This window comes from Ictidomys tridecemlineatus, chromosome 5, assembly GCF_052094955.1.
Source record: "Ictidomys tridecemlineatus isolate mIctTri1 chromosome 5, mIctTri1.hap1, whole genome shotgun sequence".
NCBI lineage: Eukaryota > Metazoa > Chordata > Mammalia > Rodentia > Sciuridae > Ictidomys > Ictidomys tridecemlineatus.
This window is the reverse complement of record NC_135481.1, coordinates 35,859,889-35,881,196: the sequence shown is the minus strand read 5'-3', so window position 1 is coordinate 35,881,196 and position 21,308 is coordinate 35,859,889. Positions and strand designations below refer to the sequence as shown.

The window sequence follows — 21,308 nt, the reverse complement described above, 5'->3', positions numbered from 1 at the left end:
AAATGCAGCTATTTGACAAACAGCTTAGAATAAGATGACTGGTTATATTACTACATTAGATGGCACTGTACTGAAACTTGAAGATACCTGTAACCTCTTCACACTCAATTATGAACCATAAATATAATGTTATACATCTTTATTTTCTGATTGCCCTCCTAAAATAATTTCAAGACTAAGGAAATTAACTTTTTTTTTTTTTTTTGGCAATAGTGCTGGGGATTGAACCCAGGGCCAACTGAACTAAATCCCCAGCAATAAGGAAACTAATTTCTTAATAGCAAATTCAGGGTAAGAACTCTTACCATCAGAGAAGAGATGCTGTACTCCAACCAACAGCTGTAAGAGCTTCCCCAACTCGTATTGTGTCTGACACTGCTGTGGCATAAGCTTCAAAAGGAAACACACCTGATCCTTCAGCCATGTGGCAGGGATGATTGGGGGGACCCTAGGGGCCTTTGTGTAAAGCTGTGGGGGGAAAAAAGGAGAGGTGGGCTCAGGGAGATTGGCTCACAGGAATAACAAATCAAAACCTCCAAATTTGGAAATGAAAGCCAAGACACCCTAAAAAGTGACTTCCTATCAAAAAAGAAGATGCCTGCACCAGGTTCTTTCCAAATGGCAGGCAATGGTAATGGGGCTCAGAAGACAGGCAAAAACAAGCCCTCCTTAGCAGCTTTGCACTTTATCCCTTTATGGGAAGTTCCTACATAGAGCTGTGTGTATGAAAGTCAAGAGTCCTACAGAATTCAACACTAACTATGGAGTTCACTCCTAGAAGGTCCCCTCAGAGACTATCAAATTAACAGCCCTGTGAGTTGTTATAACCAGATATGTTTCCCTTGGCAGCTTCTTTAGAAAAGGATCTAGGCTTGCCCTCAAGTTCAAAAGATTTTGAATTCATATTATGAAGACTTCTTAGACTTGCTAACCATTGCTGAGCTGGTTCTACTACATACTTGGCTGGTACACAATATCTTTTATTTATTTTTTTATGTGGTGCTGAGAATCAAACCCAGTGCCTCACACATGCTAGGCAAGCGTTCTACCGCTGAGCCACAACCTCAGCCCCAGATGACATTTTCATTAAAGGATTTGAGTAAAATGCCTGGGTTTATATCATTTCGGTCATATGCTAAAAATATTAATGAGTCTAGTAGCAGGCTGTATTTCTACAAGAAGGTGTGACAAAGATACCTAAGAAACTGCACCTGAGACTAAGGGGAGTGGTGTTTTCCCATATAATGCTTCTTTTGTCACTTCATTCCTGATTTTCATTTGGCCCATAGGTTTGTATTATTTGAAAAAAAATATGAAAGACTAATATTTGGTCCTTAGTCTAGCTTCATAATTCACTCTAGACTTACACAACATAATAAAAAAAAATACTGGTATTTTTGTGTAATAAAGTCTTAACTCCCTGCTTTCAATAGATAGATAGACAAATAGATAGATAAGCACCAAAAACTTATAATTCATTAGGTCTGGATTAGGCCCTAATCTTGGTTGGAGATGTCTGCATACCTCTGACCACATTGTAAAAGTCACTCTAAAACATGTACTAATGCTTTTTGGCTGTGCTGTAGATTATTAGAAGCACATTATTCCCTTCAATGAAATGTCCAAGAATGCTAAGATCTTAAGGAATGCCTTATAAAATCCTATATCAGGGCTGGGATTGTGGCTCAGCGATAGAGCACTCACCTAGCATATGTGAGGTCCTGGGTATGATCCTCAGCAGCACATAAAAATAAATAAATAAAATAAAGGCAGTGTGTCTAACTAAAAAAAAAAAAAATTCCTATATTAAATTACTGCTCTCTTCTTATTGCTACCTAGAATTTTCTTCTCTACCCACTTCCCTACATCCTATGTGGTCTTACCTGACCATTTCTTTCTTTCTTTTTTGGTGGGGGAGGTTGGTGGAGGTGGTAACGGGGATTGAACAGAGCATTCAACCACTGAGCTATATCCCCAGCCCCTGCCCCCTTTAAAATTTTTTTGTTTTTAGTTGTAGATGAACACAATACCTTTATTTATCTTTTTATGTGATGCTTAAGATCAAACCCAGGTCCTCACACATGGTAGGTAAGCCCTCTACCACTGAACCACAGTCCCAGCCCCTCAGCTCTTTTTTTTTTTTTTTTTAAGAGCGAGCCAGCGAGAGAGAGAGAGAGAGAGAGAGAGAGAGAGAGAGAGAGAGAGAGAGAGAGAGAGAGAGAATTTTTTTAATATTTATTTTTTAGTTTTTGGCAGACACAACATCTTTGTATGTGGTGCTGAGGATCCAACCCAGGCCGCACGCATGTCAGGCATGCGCACTACCGCTTGAGCCACATCCCCAGCCTCTCAACTCTTTTTTGTATTTTATTTAGAGACAAGGTCTCACTGAGTTGTTTAGCACCTTGCCATTGCTGAGGCTGGCCTTGAACTTTCAATCCTCCTGCCTCAGTTGCCTGAGCCTCTGGGATTACAGGCATGTGCCACTACACTGTTTTTTTCCTTTCTTAAAAAAACAAAAAAAATTTGGGGGGGGGGTGGGGGTTGGTACCGGGGATTGAACCCAGTGGCACTTACCACTGAGCCACATCCGCATCCTTTTTTATGTTTTATTTTGAGACAGGCTCTCCCTAAGTTGCTTTGGGTCTTGCTAAGTTGCTGAGGCTGTCTTTGAACTTGTGATCCTCCTGCTTCAGCCTCCCAAGCCAATGGGACTACAGGTATGTGCCATCATGTCCCACTCTTCCTCTCTTAAATTTTAATAGTGCTTACCTGATGTCCTTTTTTTCTTGGGGAGGGGGGATTTTGCCCAGGTGAGCATCAAGTGATTACCCTGCCTCAGTCTCCTAAGTAGTTGGGACTACAGTCTACACCATTGAGCCTGGCTTACCCTCTACCTTAAAGGAAGATCATTCTACTTCTGGAGAGACTCAAATGGGATGACATGAGATGATAGAACACTAGAGTTGGCTTATTATTAGCTACTATTCCCACTTTAGATTTTGTTACTACATGTTTTCTACATCCCTTCTGGTGGGACTTTGATTCTCAGAAAAACCACATCTATTCTTGATTATTCTGAGTGTCCTTATTAAAATCAGTTGGGATTAGGGCAGTAGTCCTTAGCTTTTACTTAATTAATTGTTTACCTTACTCTGTTGCAGACAGAATTGGTTAAAGGAAAAAAATAATGGAAGGAAAGGGCTGAAGCAAAGATGGGAGCAGATGCACTCCTTCTCCAAGGGAGGCTAGGTAGTCAGGTGAGAATATAAAGGTACTTAGGAGGACCCTCCACAGAGAGTAACAGGTTGAGGAAATTCACATGTCTAGTTCCTCTGATTTAAGAGCTCTAACCTTAGTCAAATATCTGACTCAGTATTTTCAAATATATAACCTTTATATCTTCATTACAATTTAAGACCAATATGACTCAGAAGAAAAGCCTGTACTATGGTTCTACCTGATGTATTTTTTGAGTGGAAGAGATAAATACTCGGGGGCTGGGGATGTGGCTCAAGCGGTAGCGCGCTCGCCTAGCATGCGTGCGGCCCGGGTTCGATCCTCAGCAGCACCACATACCAACAAAGATGTTGTGTCCGCCGAGAACTAAGAAAAAATAAATAAATGTTAAAATTCTCTCTCTCTCTCTCTGTCCCCCTCTCTCTCTCACTCTCTCTTTAAAAAAAAAAAAAAAAAAAAAGAGATAAATACTCTTGTCTCATGTACATAGAACTCTTTGGGGGTATAAAAGGCAGAAGTACTGCAAGCCCCCAAGTAGAACTAAGACATATTCCCCTCTTCCTTTCTTATAACTTTACAGAGTTAATAAGCTTGGCATGATAAACAGGCCCCAAACAAGCACCTAAAGAGGTAACCCCTGAAATTGACCATACATTTCAGAAACATTTAGACAGTGACTTCCAGAAGTATTGAAAGAAAACATTTTCTGTCACAGTGAATACAGCACACTTTCCCTCATCTAGAGAACATTAACAAGGCAGAAGAGCAACACTCAATACTCTGGAGCTATCCTGGATTGGCAAAAGGTGGCCCACATGCCACCACTCTCGTTTTGTGGGCAAAGCACAGACTATTAATCCTTTTCCTATTGAGCTTGGCTGCAGCACCAGGATATCAATCACAGTAGTGCATTACATGAAACCTCCCTTCATGGCAACTGATGAGATAATATAAGAGAGCCCACTACAACTCCTGTCCTGGCTTCCCCATGTCTGGACTGGTGCAAACGATATAATTTGAATTACACCAAATAACCACTATCACCCTGCTACTCCATCCCAACTACCAGTAGACAACCAACAAACCAGCCAGTTTCAGATCAGTGAGAAAAAGCACTATAATTCCAACTTACAGTTTCAAGGTTCTTCTGGAACTCCAAAAGTTTAGCTTTGGCTTCCTTATAATTCTTGAAGAACAAACATAGTTCATACATCTCCATCATCAGGAGTAATGGGGAGTCCTTTGGAAAAAGAGTTTGAAATCATAAAATCCTGAACTTGATATTTTCTCAGTGAAAAATGCCAACTAACAGGATGTTAGGTGCTATTAGTAATAGCTTCATAGTAGAATTAAGTCATTTATGTGTGTGTGTGTATGTCCCCCTCCCACACCAGGGATTGAATCCAAGGGCACTTAACCAATGAACCACACCCCCAACCCTTTTTTATTTTTTTTATTTTGAGAGGAGGTCTAAGTTACTTAGGGCCTTGCTAGTTGCTGAGGCTAGCCTCAAACTTGCAATCTGTCTGCCTCAGTGCCCTGAACTCCCGGGATTACAGGTGTGTGACACCATGCCCAGCAAATCTGTGTGTGCTCAAGAAGGAAAGTTAAATTTATATTTCCTTTTCCTTTTGGATAACAGACACTAAGGCTGGACACAATTAACAAATCCATTTTCTGTTTATTCTATATTTGATCTAATGCACATGACAGAAAACACTCTACTAGTGATACCACAGTGTCTCCAACATACACTCCTGGACAATGGGCTTCCCTCCTCATCACTCCATCACTTTCAGCAAGAGTTGGAGGGTCACAGGAAGGGAGTTTGGGTGGGATCAGAAAGTAAGAGTTTGAACTATGAGTATGCCACATATTAAGGTATTATAAATTCTTGGATAGGTTACTTAGGTTCTATGAGCATTAGTTTACTAGTCTGTAAAATGAGGACACTACCACTTCATAATATCCTCACATATTATCTTTGTATTGAAATGTGTAGTACTAAGAAAATGTATATAAAGCACTGTGCTAAATAAATGATAGGACTGGGGGTGCAGCTCAGTGGTAAAGTGCTTGCCTAGCATATGCAAGGACCTGGATTCAATCCCTAATACCACACAGAAAAAATAATAAAACAATAAAGTAACTCTTACTACCTTAAAGAAAAGCTGGAAAGCTCTGATGAGAATTTTGCTCTTCTGCCTTGTTAATAATGTTCTCCAGATGAAGGAAAGGTCCTCAAGGTCCCAGGTATGATCCTCTATTGAGCCCTGAATGTGTCCCACTGCTTCAGCTGCAACACTGTCCTCCACAGAAGTAATGATCCAAACACAGAGACAAGGAATAGCACTGGCATCCTGCCATTGGAAAGAAATTTTCAAAATAAAATAATGGGGCCTGCATTACCTAACATGTACAAATGCTACAGATGGATATTTCCTATTTAGCAAAAGTCACCAAATTAGTTTGAAAGATTTCCAAATGTAACAAACTCTAATGAACAATTAAAGAACTATTAATAAAATATCATGCAAAATGAGGAAGATCAAAAGGCCAAGATAGAAAAAGAGTTAGAATGCTCTTCACTGATATGCCAATAACTATGAATCATGTCCTCCTTCTGTGCTACACAAGGTGCTAAAGAAGCAGTGGTAGTCTGTCTACCAAAGTGTCTGCTAGAAAGTCAATGCTGCCAGTTCACTGAATGTCAAGATACAAGGAAGTGAACAAATGTCCCAAAGCCCGAGCTGCAGAAACACAAAAAAATTTCAGTGATCTTGGAAACATGCTGGAGACTGTCATCATCACAAAACTCTGATTACCAGTGTTCCTTGTCCCATGTTACTTTTTTTATTGTTCTCTAGGTCTTAATTTAAGCTTCTCATAATCTTCACCTGAATACATGAAGCTAGGACACTGAGGATAGGAGCCTGCTGTTTCAATGCTTCAGCCAAGAGCCAGCGCCAGGAATCTGGCTCCTCTGAGCACTGGAGCAGAGTTTCAAAGAAATTAGTCATCTCTTCTTTATTTCTCTGAAGTTCCTGGGGGCACTCATTGCAGACTTGATCACTGTCCACTATAGAACTGGACACTGATGGAAAGTTCTCAAAAGCCAACTTTAAGTGGTCTTGAAGAATTGGGCTGAAGTACTGGAGAAGGGACTTCACCTGGAAAGCATATTAGATGATTAAAACAAGAAAACCAACTTTCAGGGGCTGGGGTTGTGGCTCAGCGGTTGAGCGCTCGCCTCACACTTGTGAGACCTGGGTTTGATACTCAGCATCACATAAAAATACATAAGTAAAATAAAGGTATTGTGTCCAACTACAACTAAAAAATTAAAAAAAGGAAAACCAACTTTCAGTTTCAGGTAAAGCTGAACAACTTATATAAAAGTGTATGCAAAATTATTCTCTCTCACCCTAAACTCTATCAGAGGTAATCATATAATTTTACAAAGCTGTCTGTTGCCTTTTGAGTAAAATTTCATATTCGATCTGGAGTAAACACTCTTTAGCATTAATGACTAGTCCATTCTGTGATGCCAACCCACTGAACTCTTAGTAAAAACCAATGTCATATCAAACAAAAGCCAATATCTACACAATAAAAGAATACCATCTTCTAAGAAGCGTTCCAATTTCCTCTTGAGTTAATAGCCAACAATCATGACTTACCTCCTCTGGTTGGAAGTTATGGAGTTGGCTGTGAATAATAAACTGCAGCCAATCATTTGCCTGGGCACATTCTCGAAGGTAAGATGTGCTCAGTCTCATATTATGGAGCCTGCAGAATTGTATCACTAATGCCCACTGGCTGCTAGATTCACTGGATAATCTATAATCAGAATTAGGAATGGGATGGTAGAGGAAAAAAAAATCTTATTAAAATCTAGCATTAGTCTGAAACTGGAAAATTAGTAAAAAATAAAATAAATGCAATCACAGTGTACTTTCTAAAAAGTTTTTAGAACAGGAGATGTAGCTCATGTTTAGCATGTGTACATCCCTGGGTTCAATCCCTAATGCTACAAAAAAAGAAATGCCAATATTTATTGGGTATGAAGCACCTCTTCATCTCTAAAGAGGAAATCACCAATAGCAAGTTAAATCCATTCTCCATTTATTAGTGTACCGAATGAGTAAAAAATCAGGTATAGGGGGATTTTAGTGAAAATACCAAATGTACTAAATGATTAGGTCAACAAAGGTTGGCACAGTTTATTAGAAAAGAGGTTGCAAACACAAACCTCTTCATTTCATGCTGCTGAATGTTATTCCATGTACCTTCTTCTAAGAGAACAAGCAATTCTTCTAAGGTGGCCTTTTCATCATCTGCCAGTTTAGATAGTTTTTCAGCTATAAGAAATATACACACAAAAAAAGTATGAGCTAGGCATGGTGGCACATGCCTGTAATCCCAATTGCTCAGGAGGCTGAAGCAGGAGGATCATTTGGACCCAGAAGTTTCAAGCCAGCCTGGGCAAAACACCCACACACATACATACATACACACACACACCCCCCATATATTTATATAAAATAACATTTATTTATATATTTTATTTATATGTGTATGTGTAGATATATATATCTACATATCTATATATATGAAATACAGGCAGCTCCTATTGAAGGTATGTGAAAGGACGATATATATATACACACCCTGACTCAAAAAAAAAAAAAATAGAAAAACAGCTGAGGATGAGGCTTAGTGCTAAAAATGTCTGTGGGTTGAATCCCTGGCACCAATAAATAAACAAGCCAACAAATAAATAAATCAGCCCCATAAAGAAAAAGAGCTATACCTAAAGACTCTCTGATAAAGCAGTACTGAGCATCTTCATTTCTATACTTGTAGCTTAAAATTATATTGGCTACTTTCATATCAACTCTGAGCTTGAGGCTGTCAAGGCCAAGCAATTCCAAGAAACACACACAGGCAGCTCCTATTGAAGGTATGTGGAAGGACGAGAGCCCTAAGACATAGGCCTCCTTGCCTACTTGCTGGATCCTGAAAAAGAAAGGAACTGAAATTACTTAAGCACATAAAATCTATCTCACCAGGAAAAGCAAATGGAATTACACTGGTAACACTACAGTGCCAGACATGTGATTTTTTGACCCCCACCTTTCCCTTTTTGCACCCCTTGTGCACATTCATTTGGGTTTTAAGTAACTTTTTAGTGTCTTCTTTCTTCATAGCTCCCATACCCTTCGGTATATCTTTCCCTACTCAGTTCACACTACTCTTGCTTCCAACTTCACCCAGAAAACAGCAGAACTTCAAAAATCTATCAACTTGTGATCTTATTGATTATGAGTATGTACCCAAACTACCAAAAAAAAAAATTAATAGCACTTGAAATTTGACATTTTGAAGCACATTTCAGAAGACTCAAATAAATGCACTGTGTGTGTGGAAAATGTTCTGGAAAGATGCACATGACATTTTCAACCATGTTTACTACTGGAATGGGAGATTTGAGGGACTTCTTTCATTTTCATTTTTCTGAACTACTTAACTTGCCGTAAAAAATGTATTCCTTGCCAGGTGCTGTGGCGCACACCTGTAATCCCAGTAGCTCCAGAGGCTGAGGCATGAGGATTGCTATTCAAAGCCAGCTTCAGCAAAAGCAAGGTGCTAAGCAACTCAGTGAGACCCTGTCTAAATAAAACGAAAAATACGGCTGGGGATATGGGTCAGTGGTCGAGTGCCCCCAAGTTCAATTCTAGTACTGAAAAAAAAAAAAAGCATTTGTTAAGTATCAAACCAAAAAGAAAAATCTATATTTAGCTGATTATATTGAATACATTGTCCAATTCTTTTTTAGCGGGGTTGGGGTGGTACTGAGGATTGAACTCAGGGGCACTTGACCACTGAGCCACATCCTCAGGCCTATTTTGTATTTTATTTAGAGATGGGGTGTCACTGAGTTGCTTAGCGCCTCACTGTCGCTAATGCTTGCATTGAACTTTCCATCCTCCTGCCTCAGCCTCTCAAGCCACTGGGATTACAGGTATGCACCACTGCACCTGGCACGTCACCCAATTCTGTACTTAATAAAAGTGAATTATATTGGGCTGGGGCTCAGTGACAGAGCACTTGCCTAGTATGTGTGAGGCACTGAGTTCAATCCTTAGTACCACATAAAAATAAAGGAATTCTGTTCATCTACAAGTTCAAAAAATATTTTAAAAAAGTGAATAACATAAGATCTTAATATACAAACTTCATATCTCATATTAGAATTCTTCAAGAGTAACTGCTAACACTCAACAAGCTCCCATATAATTTTAAAATAAATCTACCTTTTAAGATATATTTTTATCTTTTTCCCCATTAACAAAAATCAGACACTAAATGCCAAAAACTTGGTACACCAAGAAAAGCACAGTGAGCCAGGCACAATGATGCAAACCTGTAGGAGGCTGATGCAGGAGGATCACAAGATTAAGGCATCCCTTTATTTGGCTTTTAGGGAGCAACATAATGAGACCCTGTACCAAAATTAAAATTTTAAGAAAATAATAAAAAAAAAAGGGCTGGTAATGTAGCTCAGTGATAAAGCACCATCCCTGGGGTTCAATCCCCAGTAAATGCAAAAACAAACACACACAACAAAGCAAATCATTGTCCAAAAATAAACATTGTTGCCAGATGCAGTGGCACATGCCTGTAATCCCAATAATTTGGGAGGCTGAAACAGGAGAACTGCAAGTTTGAGACCATCCTCAGCAATTTAGACCCTGTCTCAAAAGTGCTGGGGATGTGGCTCAGTGGTTAAACACACCTGGGTATCACTGGTAACAAAACAAAACAAAAAAAGTAATCATTGTTGCCAGGTACAGTGGTGCGCTCCTGTAATCCCAGGGTCTCAAGAGGCTGAGGCAGGAGTTTGATCAAAGCCAAGCCTCAGCAAAAGCAAGGTGCTAAGCAACTCAGAGAGATCCTGTCACTAAATAAAATACCCAATAGGGCTGGAGATGTGGCTCCATGGCCACATGCTCTCGAGTTTAATCCCCAGTACCTCCCATCCCCCCCCCAAAAACACAATGTTAACTGTGGTATGTTTCTAGTATTTTTTAAAAATAATTTGTTATTTGTAGATAGACAGAAAACCTTTATTTATTTTTATGTGGTGCTGAGGATTTATGTGGTGCCTCACACATGCTGGGCGAGCGCTGTACCCGAGCCACAACCCCAGCCCAGTTTCTAGTACTTTTAAAAATGTATTTGTAAAATACATAGATGTGCCTCTTTTTGTTTTTACAGTATTGGGGATAGAAACCAGGTGTGCTCAACCACAAAGCTACATCCCAGACTTTTTTTAATTTTTAATTATAGATGGACAGAGTACCTTTTATTTATTTATGTGGTGCTAAGGCTTGAACTCTGTGCCCCACACATGCAAGACAAGTGCTCTACCACTGAACCACAACCAAAGCCCCCTCAGTCCATTATTATTTTTTTTTGGTGGGGGGTGGGGTACTGGGGATTGAACTCAGGGGCACTCAGCCACTGAATGACATCCCCAGCCTTGTTTTATATTTTATTTAGAGATGGGGGTCTCACCAAATTGCTTAGAACCTTGCAATTGCTGAGGATGGGTTTGAACTCACGATTCTCCACTGGGATTACAAGTGAGCGCCACTGCATCTGGCCCTCCAGTCCTTTGGGGACAGGGTCTCACCAGGTTGCTAAAGTTGGCATCGAACGTGGTTATCATCTTGCCTCAGCCTCCTGAATCACTGGGATTATAAGTGTGGGCTGCTGCATATGGCAAATATGTGTTTGAGTACAAATTAAGTTTTAAATACTCACAGCTGTTTGGGATTCTTGCTCTTGATTAACTCTTGGACCAGAAAGGTACCAAATGCAAAAGATGGGCGTCCGTGAAGTAAGTAGTAAGTAAAATTCAGATGTTCCACTATAGCATATTTATTCACCAGGTCAGGGCTAGAAAAATTCGGGAGATGACTTGATGCATCTGAAGGAGAAAGTGATGCAATATTAATTCTTTGCACTTCATCATGTTTAATTTCAGATTTGCATATGGAAAGTTTAATTCTCTTTTTGTAGATACTGGGAATTGAACCTAGGGCCTCACACACGCTACATAAGTGTACTACCACTGAGCAACATCCCAGTTCCATTTATTTATTTATTCATTCATTCATATATACATACATACATCAATTAACCCACTTATTATAAGCTAGAGATGTCTCATGGCAGAGCTTTTACTGGTCTTTCAATTCCTTAAGCCTTCTGATGGCAGACTTGACTATGACCGCAAAAGTAGTATTGTAGATCCAGGTGCCACCATTCACAGTTTTCATGCAGAAATCATAGTGCCAGAACCCACAGTCTGTCTTTTCATTGTGGTTTTGACACAAAAGGAGCAGTGTACTTTGTGTGCTATAATATAATTATATCTCTACACATATTCACCCTACAAAACTGCAACTGTGTGCCTTTTGACCCACATCTTTCCATTCCCCACTACCAGTAATCATACTGTTTTTATACATTCAGTGTTTTCCTTCTCTTCAGATGCTACACACAAGTGAGATCATGCAATATTTATCTTTCTGTATCTGGCTTATTTCACTTAGCATAATATCCTCTAGGTTCACCCATGTTGTCGGAAATGATAGGATCTCTTTATTCAAGACCAAATAATGTGTGCACGTGGGTCTGTATGCTGCAGTTACTTTCATCATTCATCTACGAATAGACATTTCAATTTTGTTTCTAGAAGTTGGCTATTACAAATAACACTGCAATGAAAATGGAAGTGTATATATCTTTATGAGGTGGTAATTTAATTTCTTTTGGGTACATACCTAGAAGGGGAATTGCTGGGACATGTCAAGTTTTATTTTAACTTCTTTAAGAAAACCTCAAAACTGGGCACTGTGGCCCATGCAACTCAAGAGGTTGAGACAGGAGGGTCACAGGTTCATCAGCAATTTAGCCAGAACTTCAGCAACTCAGTGAGACCCTATCTCAAAATATAAAAAGAGCTGGGGATATAACTTAGTAGTAAACACCCCAGATTCAATCCCCAATACAAAACAAACAAACAAAAACAGAGAAAAACAAATAAACAAAAAAACCTCTCCCAACTGTTTTACACAGTGGATGCCATCAACATGTAGCTCCATCAACAGGGGACAAGGGTTCCCTTTTCTCTACTCCATTGTTAATACTTGTAATCTCTGTTTTTGATAAAAAAAAAAAAAAATCCTAACAGGTGTGATACTGTATCTCACTGTAGCTTTAATTTGCATTTCCCTGATGATTAGTGATGGTGAGAACCTTTTCATATACATTTGACCCATTATGTTTTCTTCAGAATAATGTCTGTTCTCATCTTTTGTCCATTTTTTCTATTTTGGGGGGTTGGGGTGGGGGGACCAGGGAATAAACTCGGGGCACTCAGCCACTGAGCCACATCTCCAGTCCTGTTTTTTAGAGAGAGGGTCTCACTGAGTGGCTTAATGCTTCAATTTTGGGGAGGCTGGCTTTGAACTCGTGAGTTACAGGCATGAACCAGCACACCCAGCCTGCTTATTTTAAATTGATTTATTGTTTTGCTACTGGGTTGTGTGAGCTTCTTATGTATTTTGGGTATTAACCCCTTATAGATATATGAGGACTGGAAGCAAATATTTTCTTCCAATCTGTAGGATGACATATCATTTTACTGATTGTTTCTTTGGCTGTGCAGAAGCTTTTTTTTGGTACCAGTGAATGAACTCAGGGGCACTTAACCACTGAGCCACATCCACTCAAGGGTACTTAACCACTGAGCTATATCCCTAGTCCTTTTTATGATTTATTTTGAGACAGGGTCTTGCTTAGTTGCTGAGGTTGGCTTTGAACTTTGCAATCCTCCTACCTCAGCCTCCTGAGCCACCAGGATTACAGGCGTGTGCCACTGCACTCAGCTTTTTTTCAGGTCTTAATATGTAGATCTTTAATCCATTTTGAGTTTATTTTGTATATGGTTGAAGACAAGGATCCAGTTTCATTTCTTTGCATGTGCATACCCAGCATTTCCAACACCATTTATTGAAGAGACAATCCTTTCCTCAGGGTGTTTTTCTTAGTGTCCTTGTCAATACTTAGTTATCATATACCCTTATTTATGGGCTTTCTATTCTGTCCTATTTTCCTATGTGTCTTTTTTTTAACACTTATTTTTCAGTTCTACGTGGACACAATGCCTTTATCTTATTTTATGTGGTGCTGAGTGCCTCACGCATGCTAGGTGGGCGCTCTACCTCTAAGCCCCAGCCCCAGCCCTTTATGTGTCTGTTTTTAAGGCCAACAGTATACTGTTTTGATTTCTACAGCTTTGTAGATTCTGAGATCAGGTATAGTGATGCTCCAGCTTTGTTCTTTTTGTTTAAGCTTGCTACAGCTCTTCAGAGGTCTTCTGAGGTTCCATATGACTCACAAGATTGTTTTTTTTTCCCATTTCTGTGAAAAATGTCACTGGAATTTGGGTAAGAATTTCAGTGAATCTACAGATTGCTTTGGGTAGTGTGAATATTTTTTTTTATTTTTATTAATTTTATTTTATTTTTTTAATATTTATTTTTTAGTTCTCGGCGGACACAACATCTTTTGTTGGTATGTGGTGCTGAGGATTGAACCCGGGTCACACTCATGCCAGGCGAGCACGCTACCACTTAAGCCACAACCCCAGCCCATTTTTTTAAAAATATTTATTTATTTATTTATTAGTTTCGGCGGACACAGCATCTTTGTTTGTATGTGGTGTTGAGGATCGAACCCGGGCCGCATGCATGCCAGGCGAGCACGCTACCACTTGAGCCACATCCCCAGCCCGAATATTTTTTTTTAAACTTTATTTATTTATATATTTGAGAGAGAATTTTGTAATATTTATTTATTTTTTAGTTTTCGGCGGACACAACATCTTTGTATGTGGTGCTGAGGATAGAACCCAGGCTGCACGCATGCCAGGCGAACGCACTACCACTTAAGCCATATTCCTAGTCCTAGTGTGAACATTTTAATAATAATCTTTCAATCCATGAACACAGGATTCCTCTACTTATTTGCATCTTCAATTTGTTTCACCAATGTTATAATCTAATATGTGCAGATCTTCCACCTCTTTGGTTGAGCTTAGTCCTAAGCTGTTGCTGTTTTTAATGTTTTGTAAATGGGACCCTTGCATTTCTTTTTCAGATAGTTTGTCATTAGTGTATCAAAATACTACTGTTTTTGTATACTGATTTTGTATTCTGCACCTTTACTGAACTTGTTTATTAGCTCTAACATTTTTGGTGGAATATTTAGGGTTTTCTACATACAAAAGCATGTCCTCTACAAAAACACTGACAATTTATTTCCTTCTTTTTTTTTGAGTGGTCCTAGTGCAAGGGCACTCTACAAATGAGCTATACTCCAGCCAATTATTATTAAGACAGTATCTTGCTGAATTGTTGAGGCTGGCCTCAAATTTGTAATCCTCCTATCTCCACTTCCCAAGTCATGGGATTATAGGTGTGTGCCACTGCACCTAACTACTTCTTTTTTCTGCTTTGGGTACCTCTCATTCTTTTCTTTGCTCTAGATAAGATTTCTAGTACTATGTTGAACAGAGATGATGAGAGCAAGCATCCTTGTTTTCTTCATGATCTTAGATGAAAAGCTTTCGACTGTGGCTACTGGCTTCTCTTATGTAGCATTTATTACGTCATATATGGCCTTACTTCTAGGCTTAATTTGTTGAGAATTTTTATCATGAAAAGATGTTGAATATTATCAAATGATTTTTCTAAATTTATTGATAATCATATAATTTTTATTCTTCAGTCTATTCATGTGGTCTATCACATTTATTGATTTGCGTATGTTAAGCCATCTTTGTAGCTGCTTTAATTCTCTATTTGATGATCCTTTAGTTTCACAATGGCAATTCCTTTACCTTCTCTGTTCTGCTCTAGTACTGAGTACAATATCAATATCTCAGAGGAGGTCAAAATACCAGCTATGTAACAGAGTTAACATCATTAAAATAGGACAGGGGATTTTACCTCTCTCTAGAATATTAGGGTACCTTCATTTCATAACACAGCAATTGCTACTTTTATGGGCACCCAATGAATAATTATTGAGCATCTGCTATAGGCCTGGAACTTCACTGGGCTTAAGCACAGATAAATTAAATATATCAAAATTTGAATTTATAAAACAAGACACCTTAGAAAATTCATTTTTATGTACGTAAATACCTTGACATATATCTGAGCTAAGTCAAATATTTATAAGGTGCTTCCATGTGCAAAACACTAATCTAAGAGTATACAGAGGCATCACATATTAAAAGTTAGCCCTACAGGCTAGAGTCATGGCTCAGTGGTAGAGTGCTTGCCTAGCATGTGTGAGGCACTGGTTTTGATGCTCAGCACCACATAAAAATAAATAAAGGTATTGTGTCCACCTACAACTAAAAAAAAAAAAAATTAAAGTTATCCTAAATGCAAAAGTAAAAGAAATAGAAAAAAAACTGAGTTTAAGAACAGCACACATGCCTGGAGCAGTGGTGCATGCCTATAATCCCAGTGGCTTGGGAGGCTGGGGCAGGAGGATCATGAGTTCAAAGCCAGCCTCTGCAAAAAGTGAGGCACTAAGCAACTCAGAAGACCCTGTCTCTAAATAAAATACAAAATAGGACAGGGGATGTGACTCAGTAGTTGAGTGCCTGAGTTCAAATCCCAGTACCAAAAAAAACAAAACACAGCATACAGGTATGATTATTGTACTGGTGTGACTCTGCACCCTGTACAGCCAAAGGAATGAGAAGTTGTGCTCCATTTCTGTGCATTCTACTGTCATGGATAATTAATTAGAACATATTAATTAATCAGAACAAATTAATAATAATAATTTTAAAAGAACACCACAAAATTCAAATTCTCATGGATTACAGAGGATGGCAATATGATACAACTGGTACTTACTATGTGACACCTTTATAAATGCTTTGTCTCCCTTAATTCTGACAGTAACATTAAGTGGGTGTTGTTATTAGCTTTATTTCATAGGGATGAAGAAAGGTTAAATCATTTGCTCAAGGTCATATAGCTATTATAGAGCTAGAATTTACTTACTGCTAGAACCAAGAGTACTTATGTTTATGATACTAAATTGCAAACAAAGAGGGATTTTTGGAAATGGAGAAATATATACAGATAGGTACATATTACATTTCCCAACAAGTACAGCCCTAGTAGCCTAACAAATTAACTTTTAACTCACAATATATTATCAATTAGTCTACCGGAAAGTGTTTTCTAATAAAATGTGCCTTTGTTTTTTAAAACAAAGCAGTACAAAAATGGTTTGGCTTTACATATATTAACTTCTACCATCAATACTGCTAAAATGCTTCTAAAGGAAGAAGTATTCATGATGACTTACCTCCTATGGCTAGTGTGTTAGCAGACTGCCAGCCAAACAATCTGCTAGGATCAAAGGGTGACAATGACTAAAAAAGGAAAAAAATAATTCAAGTTAGAAGGTCACTGATTGTAAAATAAGTAAGACATGATGGCGCACACCTGTAATCCCAGCAACTCGAGAGGTTGAGACAGGAGGATTGCAAGTTCAAGACTGGCCTCAGCAACTTATTGAGAGCCTATCTCAAAATAAAAAATGCTGGCAATGTAGCTCAGTGGTAAAGTACCCTTGGATTCAAGTAATCACAATGATATATGCAAGGCTTTCAGAGGCAATCTGTTTCCCTTCTCCAGGGAAATTTAAAAACGTATAACTCAATGGTAAAGCACTTGTCCTGTGTTTGATCCCCAGTACCAAAGGAAAAAGAAAGAAAGAAAAAAAAAAACTATCTGTACATAAATTGTTTGGAAATAGCTAAAAAGAATGAGACAGCTTTCTATTTTAATAAAAATAATATGTTCCTTTTAAAGATTCCTCTTAGTTCAAGAGATATTTCCAAAGTCTACTCTCTTGGCAGAAGCAGCATCAATTATAATATAACATGGACATTAGAAATGTTTTTGGAATCAAAAGGCAAGAGGCTGGGCTTGGTAAGGTTTGGGAGGCTAGGACAGGAGGATCTGTGTTCCAGGCCAGCCTCTGCAACTTGGCAAGATCCTGTCTCAAACTAAAAAATGAAAAGGACTGGGAATGTAGCTCAGTAGTAAAGCACTCCTAAGTTAAATCCTCAAAACAAGGCAAGAGGACTTCAGGCTAGAAAATATTACCACATAAACATGATGAGATATATTAAGGGTAGGGAAGGAAAGGAAAAAGTAAGATGACCCATGTCGGTTATACATCCACAATTTTACATAATGCCCAATTAGTAATTGTTATATTCTGCTACCTTTCCTATCCCCTACTATCCCCCCTCCCCTCCCCTCCCCTCCCTTCTTCTCTCTCTCTACCCCATCTACTGTAATTCATTACTCTCCTTGTTTATTTTCCCATTCCCCTCACAACCTCTTATATGTAATTTGGGGTAAAATTGGGAGTTCATAACCCACTTCAATCTAATGTATGAAATATGATATGTCAAGAGCTTTGTAATGTTGTGAACAACCAATATAAAAAAAATAAAAATTAAGAACGTGGGGAAAAAATAAATAAATAAATAAAAAGACAAAAAAAAAAAAAGTAAAATGACTAGGATCAATGGTTGAAGGAATATGAAGACCAACATAATCAACAAAGAAAAAGTGGTGGACTAAGGTCAAGATGGTTAGAAAAGGGTTGGCAGAAGGGAGTAGTGGGTGGAATCTGTCAGGCCAAAGATTTAGTAGTCTATGAATAGTTGGTGGAAAGGATCAGGAAAAAATAAGCTAATGATCAGAATTTGATAACTAAGGAAAGAGCAACTTTAAATGAAGGAAGGAATAAGTTACCACACTGTACCACCTAAGTGACCTAGATGAATTTCTACCCACTATAATCTGGTTATCTTCAAGAACAGGATGCCTGTGGGACAGAAGTTCCTCTTTTTTTTTTTTTTTTTTTTAATTTTTTTTAGGTGTAGATAGCCACAATATATTTATTTTTATGTGGTGTTGAGAATCAAACCCAGTACCTCACATGTGTGAAGCGGGCGCTCTACCACTGAGCTACAGCCCCAGCCCCAGCCCCAGCTGTTCCTCTTTAACCTAGCCAGATGAAACTAAATGGATCTAAAATGGCTGCCAGAGTAATTGCCAGACAACCTCTGACTTCATTATAATCCATCTGCATGCTAAATATTTAGCACATTCCCTCCAGTACTAAGACAGTTGACAATTGCCATGATGATGACCAGAAAGGATTATAAAAGGAGTGAAAAGAGGGCTGGGATTGTGGCTCAGCGGTAGAGCACTTGCCTAGCATGTTCGAGGCCCTGGGTTCAATTCTCAGTACCACATATAAATAAATAAAATAAAGGTATTGTGTCTAGCTACAACTAAAAAAAAATATATTAAAAAAATAAATAAAAGGAATGAAAAGAGGAAAATTTTCACTCTTTTCCCTTTATTAGCCCATCCCTCCCCTCATTTCATTTACCCCATTATCTATAACCTTCAGACCCCCAATGAGTTGAGAAGCCAATCTGTGAGCCTCTCTGCTTCTCTTATTACAGGCTAATAATAAGTTTTTCGTTACCACTCAATGGCATTCAGTCTTGTTATTGGTTCCACAATTCCAAGAAGAAAAAAGGACCCAGAGTTTGGGGTCAAAATTGGTAACCATAATTTTTTTAAAACAGCACTAAAGAATTCTCTCAGTCAAGCCAGACATGGTGGTGCATGCCTGTAATCCCAGCAGCTCACAAAGCTGAGGCAGGAGGATCATAAGTTCAAAGTCAGCCTCAGCAATTTAGATGCCTTAAGGAACTTCGCAAGATGCTGTCTCAATAAATAGATAGATAGATAGATAGATAGATAGATAGAAAGATAGATAGATAGAGATAGATAGATAGGGCTGGGGATGTGACTCAGTGGTTAAGCACCACTGGGTTCAATTCCTAGTATCCCCCTCACAAAAATCTTCCATTTAACAACAAAGAACCACGTGAAATCATTTATGTTTTAACTGACTCAAACCACTTTATGTAATGAAACTATGCTTTCATATAATCCATTTGTAGTGCTACTCAAAAGTGCTGGTCTGCAATAAGACCCTTGCACCAGAATGTAAATCCGGCATACTGCTTCTTTCTTCAGGAAAGTCTGGCTACAGCTTACAATTAGACATTAGACAAGTGTTGGTGATAACAGACTTATGTTCTGACACAGGATCCAAATTTTGTCACAATCCAACAACAAGCAGATCTCTTGGACTAGCACCAGTCTATGAACCACACTTTAAAAAAAAAATATTCTTAAGTTTTAGGTGGACACAATATCTTTATTTTACATTTATGTGGTGCTGAAGATCGAACCCAGTGCCTCATGCATGCTGAACTACACACTTTTGATAAACACCAGTCCATCTCCTAAGAATTCTTCATATTAGAGTAAGAGAGATTTTTGTACCTTTATAGAATTATAAAGCTTATGTTGGACTGAAGACCAACATATTTGAGAATATGAATATCAGAGGGAAAAAAAGGAAAAACCTTTTGAACTGAGCTAGAGCAGATGTTCTTAACTGAGATCCCAGTATGTGAATCATTTTTAAATATAAACAAAACTATAGGCCTTATGTGTAATTTTTCTGGGTATAGGGTTCATAGCTCTCTCACATTCTGAAAAATGTTAAGAAGCTCAAAGAGCTCTGATTCATTGAGAAGAAAATGTTAGATAGTTTTCACTGTTAAAACCTCCGGGGTGGTTTCTGCCCTTCTAGTACTGAGAATTGAACCCAGGGGCGACCTACCACTGAACTGCACTCTCAGCCCTTTTACTTTTTGAGACAGGGTCTCAATTGCTAATGCTGGCCTGGAATTTATGGAACCTCCTATCGCAGGTTTCCACGTAGCTTGGGATTAAAAGCTTGAGCTACCATGCAAAGTTAATGGAGCAGCTTTTTATGAAAGCAGTGGATGGGTATTCTAGTCAATTGTTTGCTCTCTGCCACCTCTCCTGCTCTTCTTTATATTGCAAGAAACATGCATTTCCCAAGCATTATCATTTGGCTACCAGGGTAAGTATAGCCAGAATAGATACTGTGGGAGACTGAAGGTAAGAAGAGAGATGAAACCAAAATGTTTTTACCCTGCTTTTTTTTTCTATGAGCATCTCCAAGTTTCTAGTTTTATCCTCTATGTTCCCAGCTCCCATTAGATAGTCTAGTTGTGAGTTTAGATCTGAGAGATAGCTTCAGATTTTTAGTTCTGACAAAACCACTTTCTTGCACTATTCTATCAGCCTCAGAGATGCTGACTGCTTCCTCACTTGCTGATTTTTGAGTTGCCTTAACTGTCACTTTTGGTTTCTCCCTTCTGCTTCATCTTGTGTAAGTTTGTTCTTATGCTGAATGCCATCCACCTGAAAGTAATGTTTTCTGTTTTCCTGGCTGAACCCTGACTGACTGATACATGTAAACACCGGCTCCCTAAATACCATACCTGAATGAGGTGGTAGAGTGTAATATCGGCTGGCAGGACACTAGGAGAAATGCATTGCGGGAAGAGAGCAGTTTTTAGCTTTGGATAAGGAGTTAAGGCCATCTTTAGTAGCTGGGGATCCACTTTCTTCAAACTGTTTTCATTTTCTTCATTCTGAACAACCTAAATAAAAAGATGGCAGTTACTTTCCTTTCTCAAAACTTTAATCTCTTTTTTCACAAGAACCCTATAAAACACAACTAGCTTGAGAAGATTTGTGGTAGTGAAAAATAACTTTGGTAAACAAGTCACATAGATTAACAGTTCTAGTTCTGGTTCCAAGACAAACTAGCTGTATGACATTGGACCAGATATTTAATATAAGGCCTTAGTTTCCTCATCTGCAAAATTATGAAGCTGAGCTAAATTAGTTATTTTCAAACTATATGTTGTTTAAAATATTTAAATTCAGCCAGGTATGGAGGTATACACCTGTAAT

General features: G+C 38.5%; 1 protein-coding gene across 4 annotated transcripts in view; it reads right to left on the bottom strand.

Annotated features, from left to right (window-relative positions):
* Positions 1-21,308, bottom strand: part of Spg11 (SPG11 vesicle trafficking associated, spatacsin) — a 76,541-nt gene that overhangs the window by 17,298 nt on the left and 37,935 nt on the right. For all 4 annotated transcript variants that reach the window (XM_040274924.2, XM_021726459.3, XM_005316508.3 and 1 more), the window contains exons 19-28: positions 20,831-20,992; positions 16,714-16,780; positions 11,071-11,236; positions 8,054-8,259; positions 7,493-7,601; positions 6,921-7,080; positions 6,138-6,410; positions 5,400-5,600; positions 4,373-4,480; positions 306-468 (exon numbers count right to left, since the gene is read on the bottom strand). In XM_040274924.2, the coding sequence (XP_040130858.1) occupies positions 306-468; positions 4,373-4,480; positions 5,400-5,600; positions 6,138-6,410; positions 6,921-7,080; positions 7,493-7,601; positions 8,054-8,259; positions 11,071-11,236; positions 16,714-16,780; positions 20,831-20,992 (1,615 nt within the window). The remainder of the gene's footprint in view (positions 1-305; positions 469-4,372; positions 4,481-5,399; positions 5,601-6,137; positions 6,411-6,920; positions 7,081-7,492; positions 7,602-8,053; positions 8,260-11,070; positions 11,237-16,713; positions 16,781-20,830; positions 20,993-21,308) is intronic.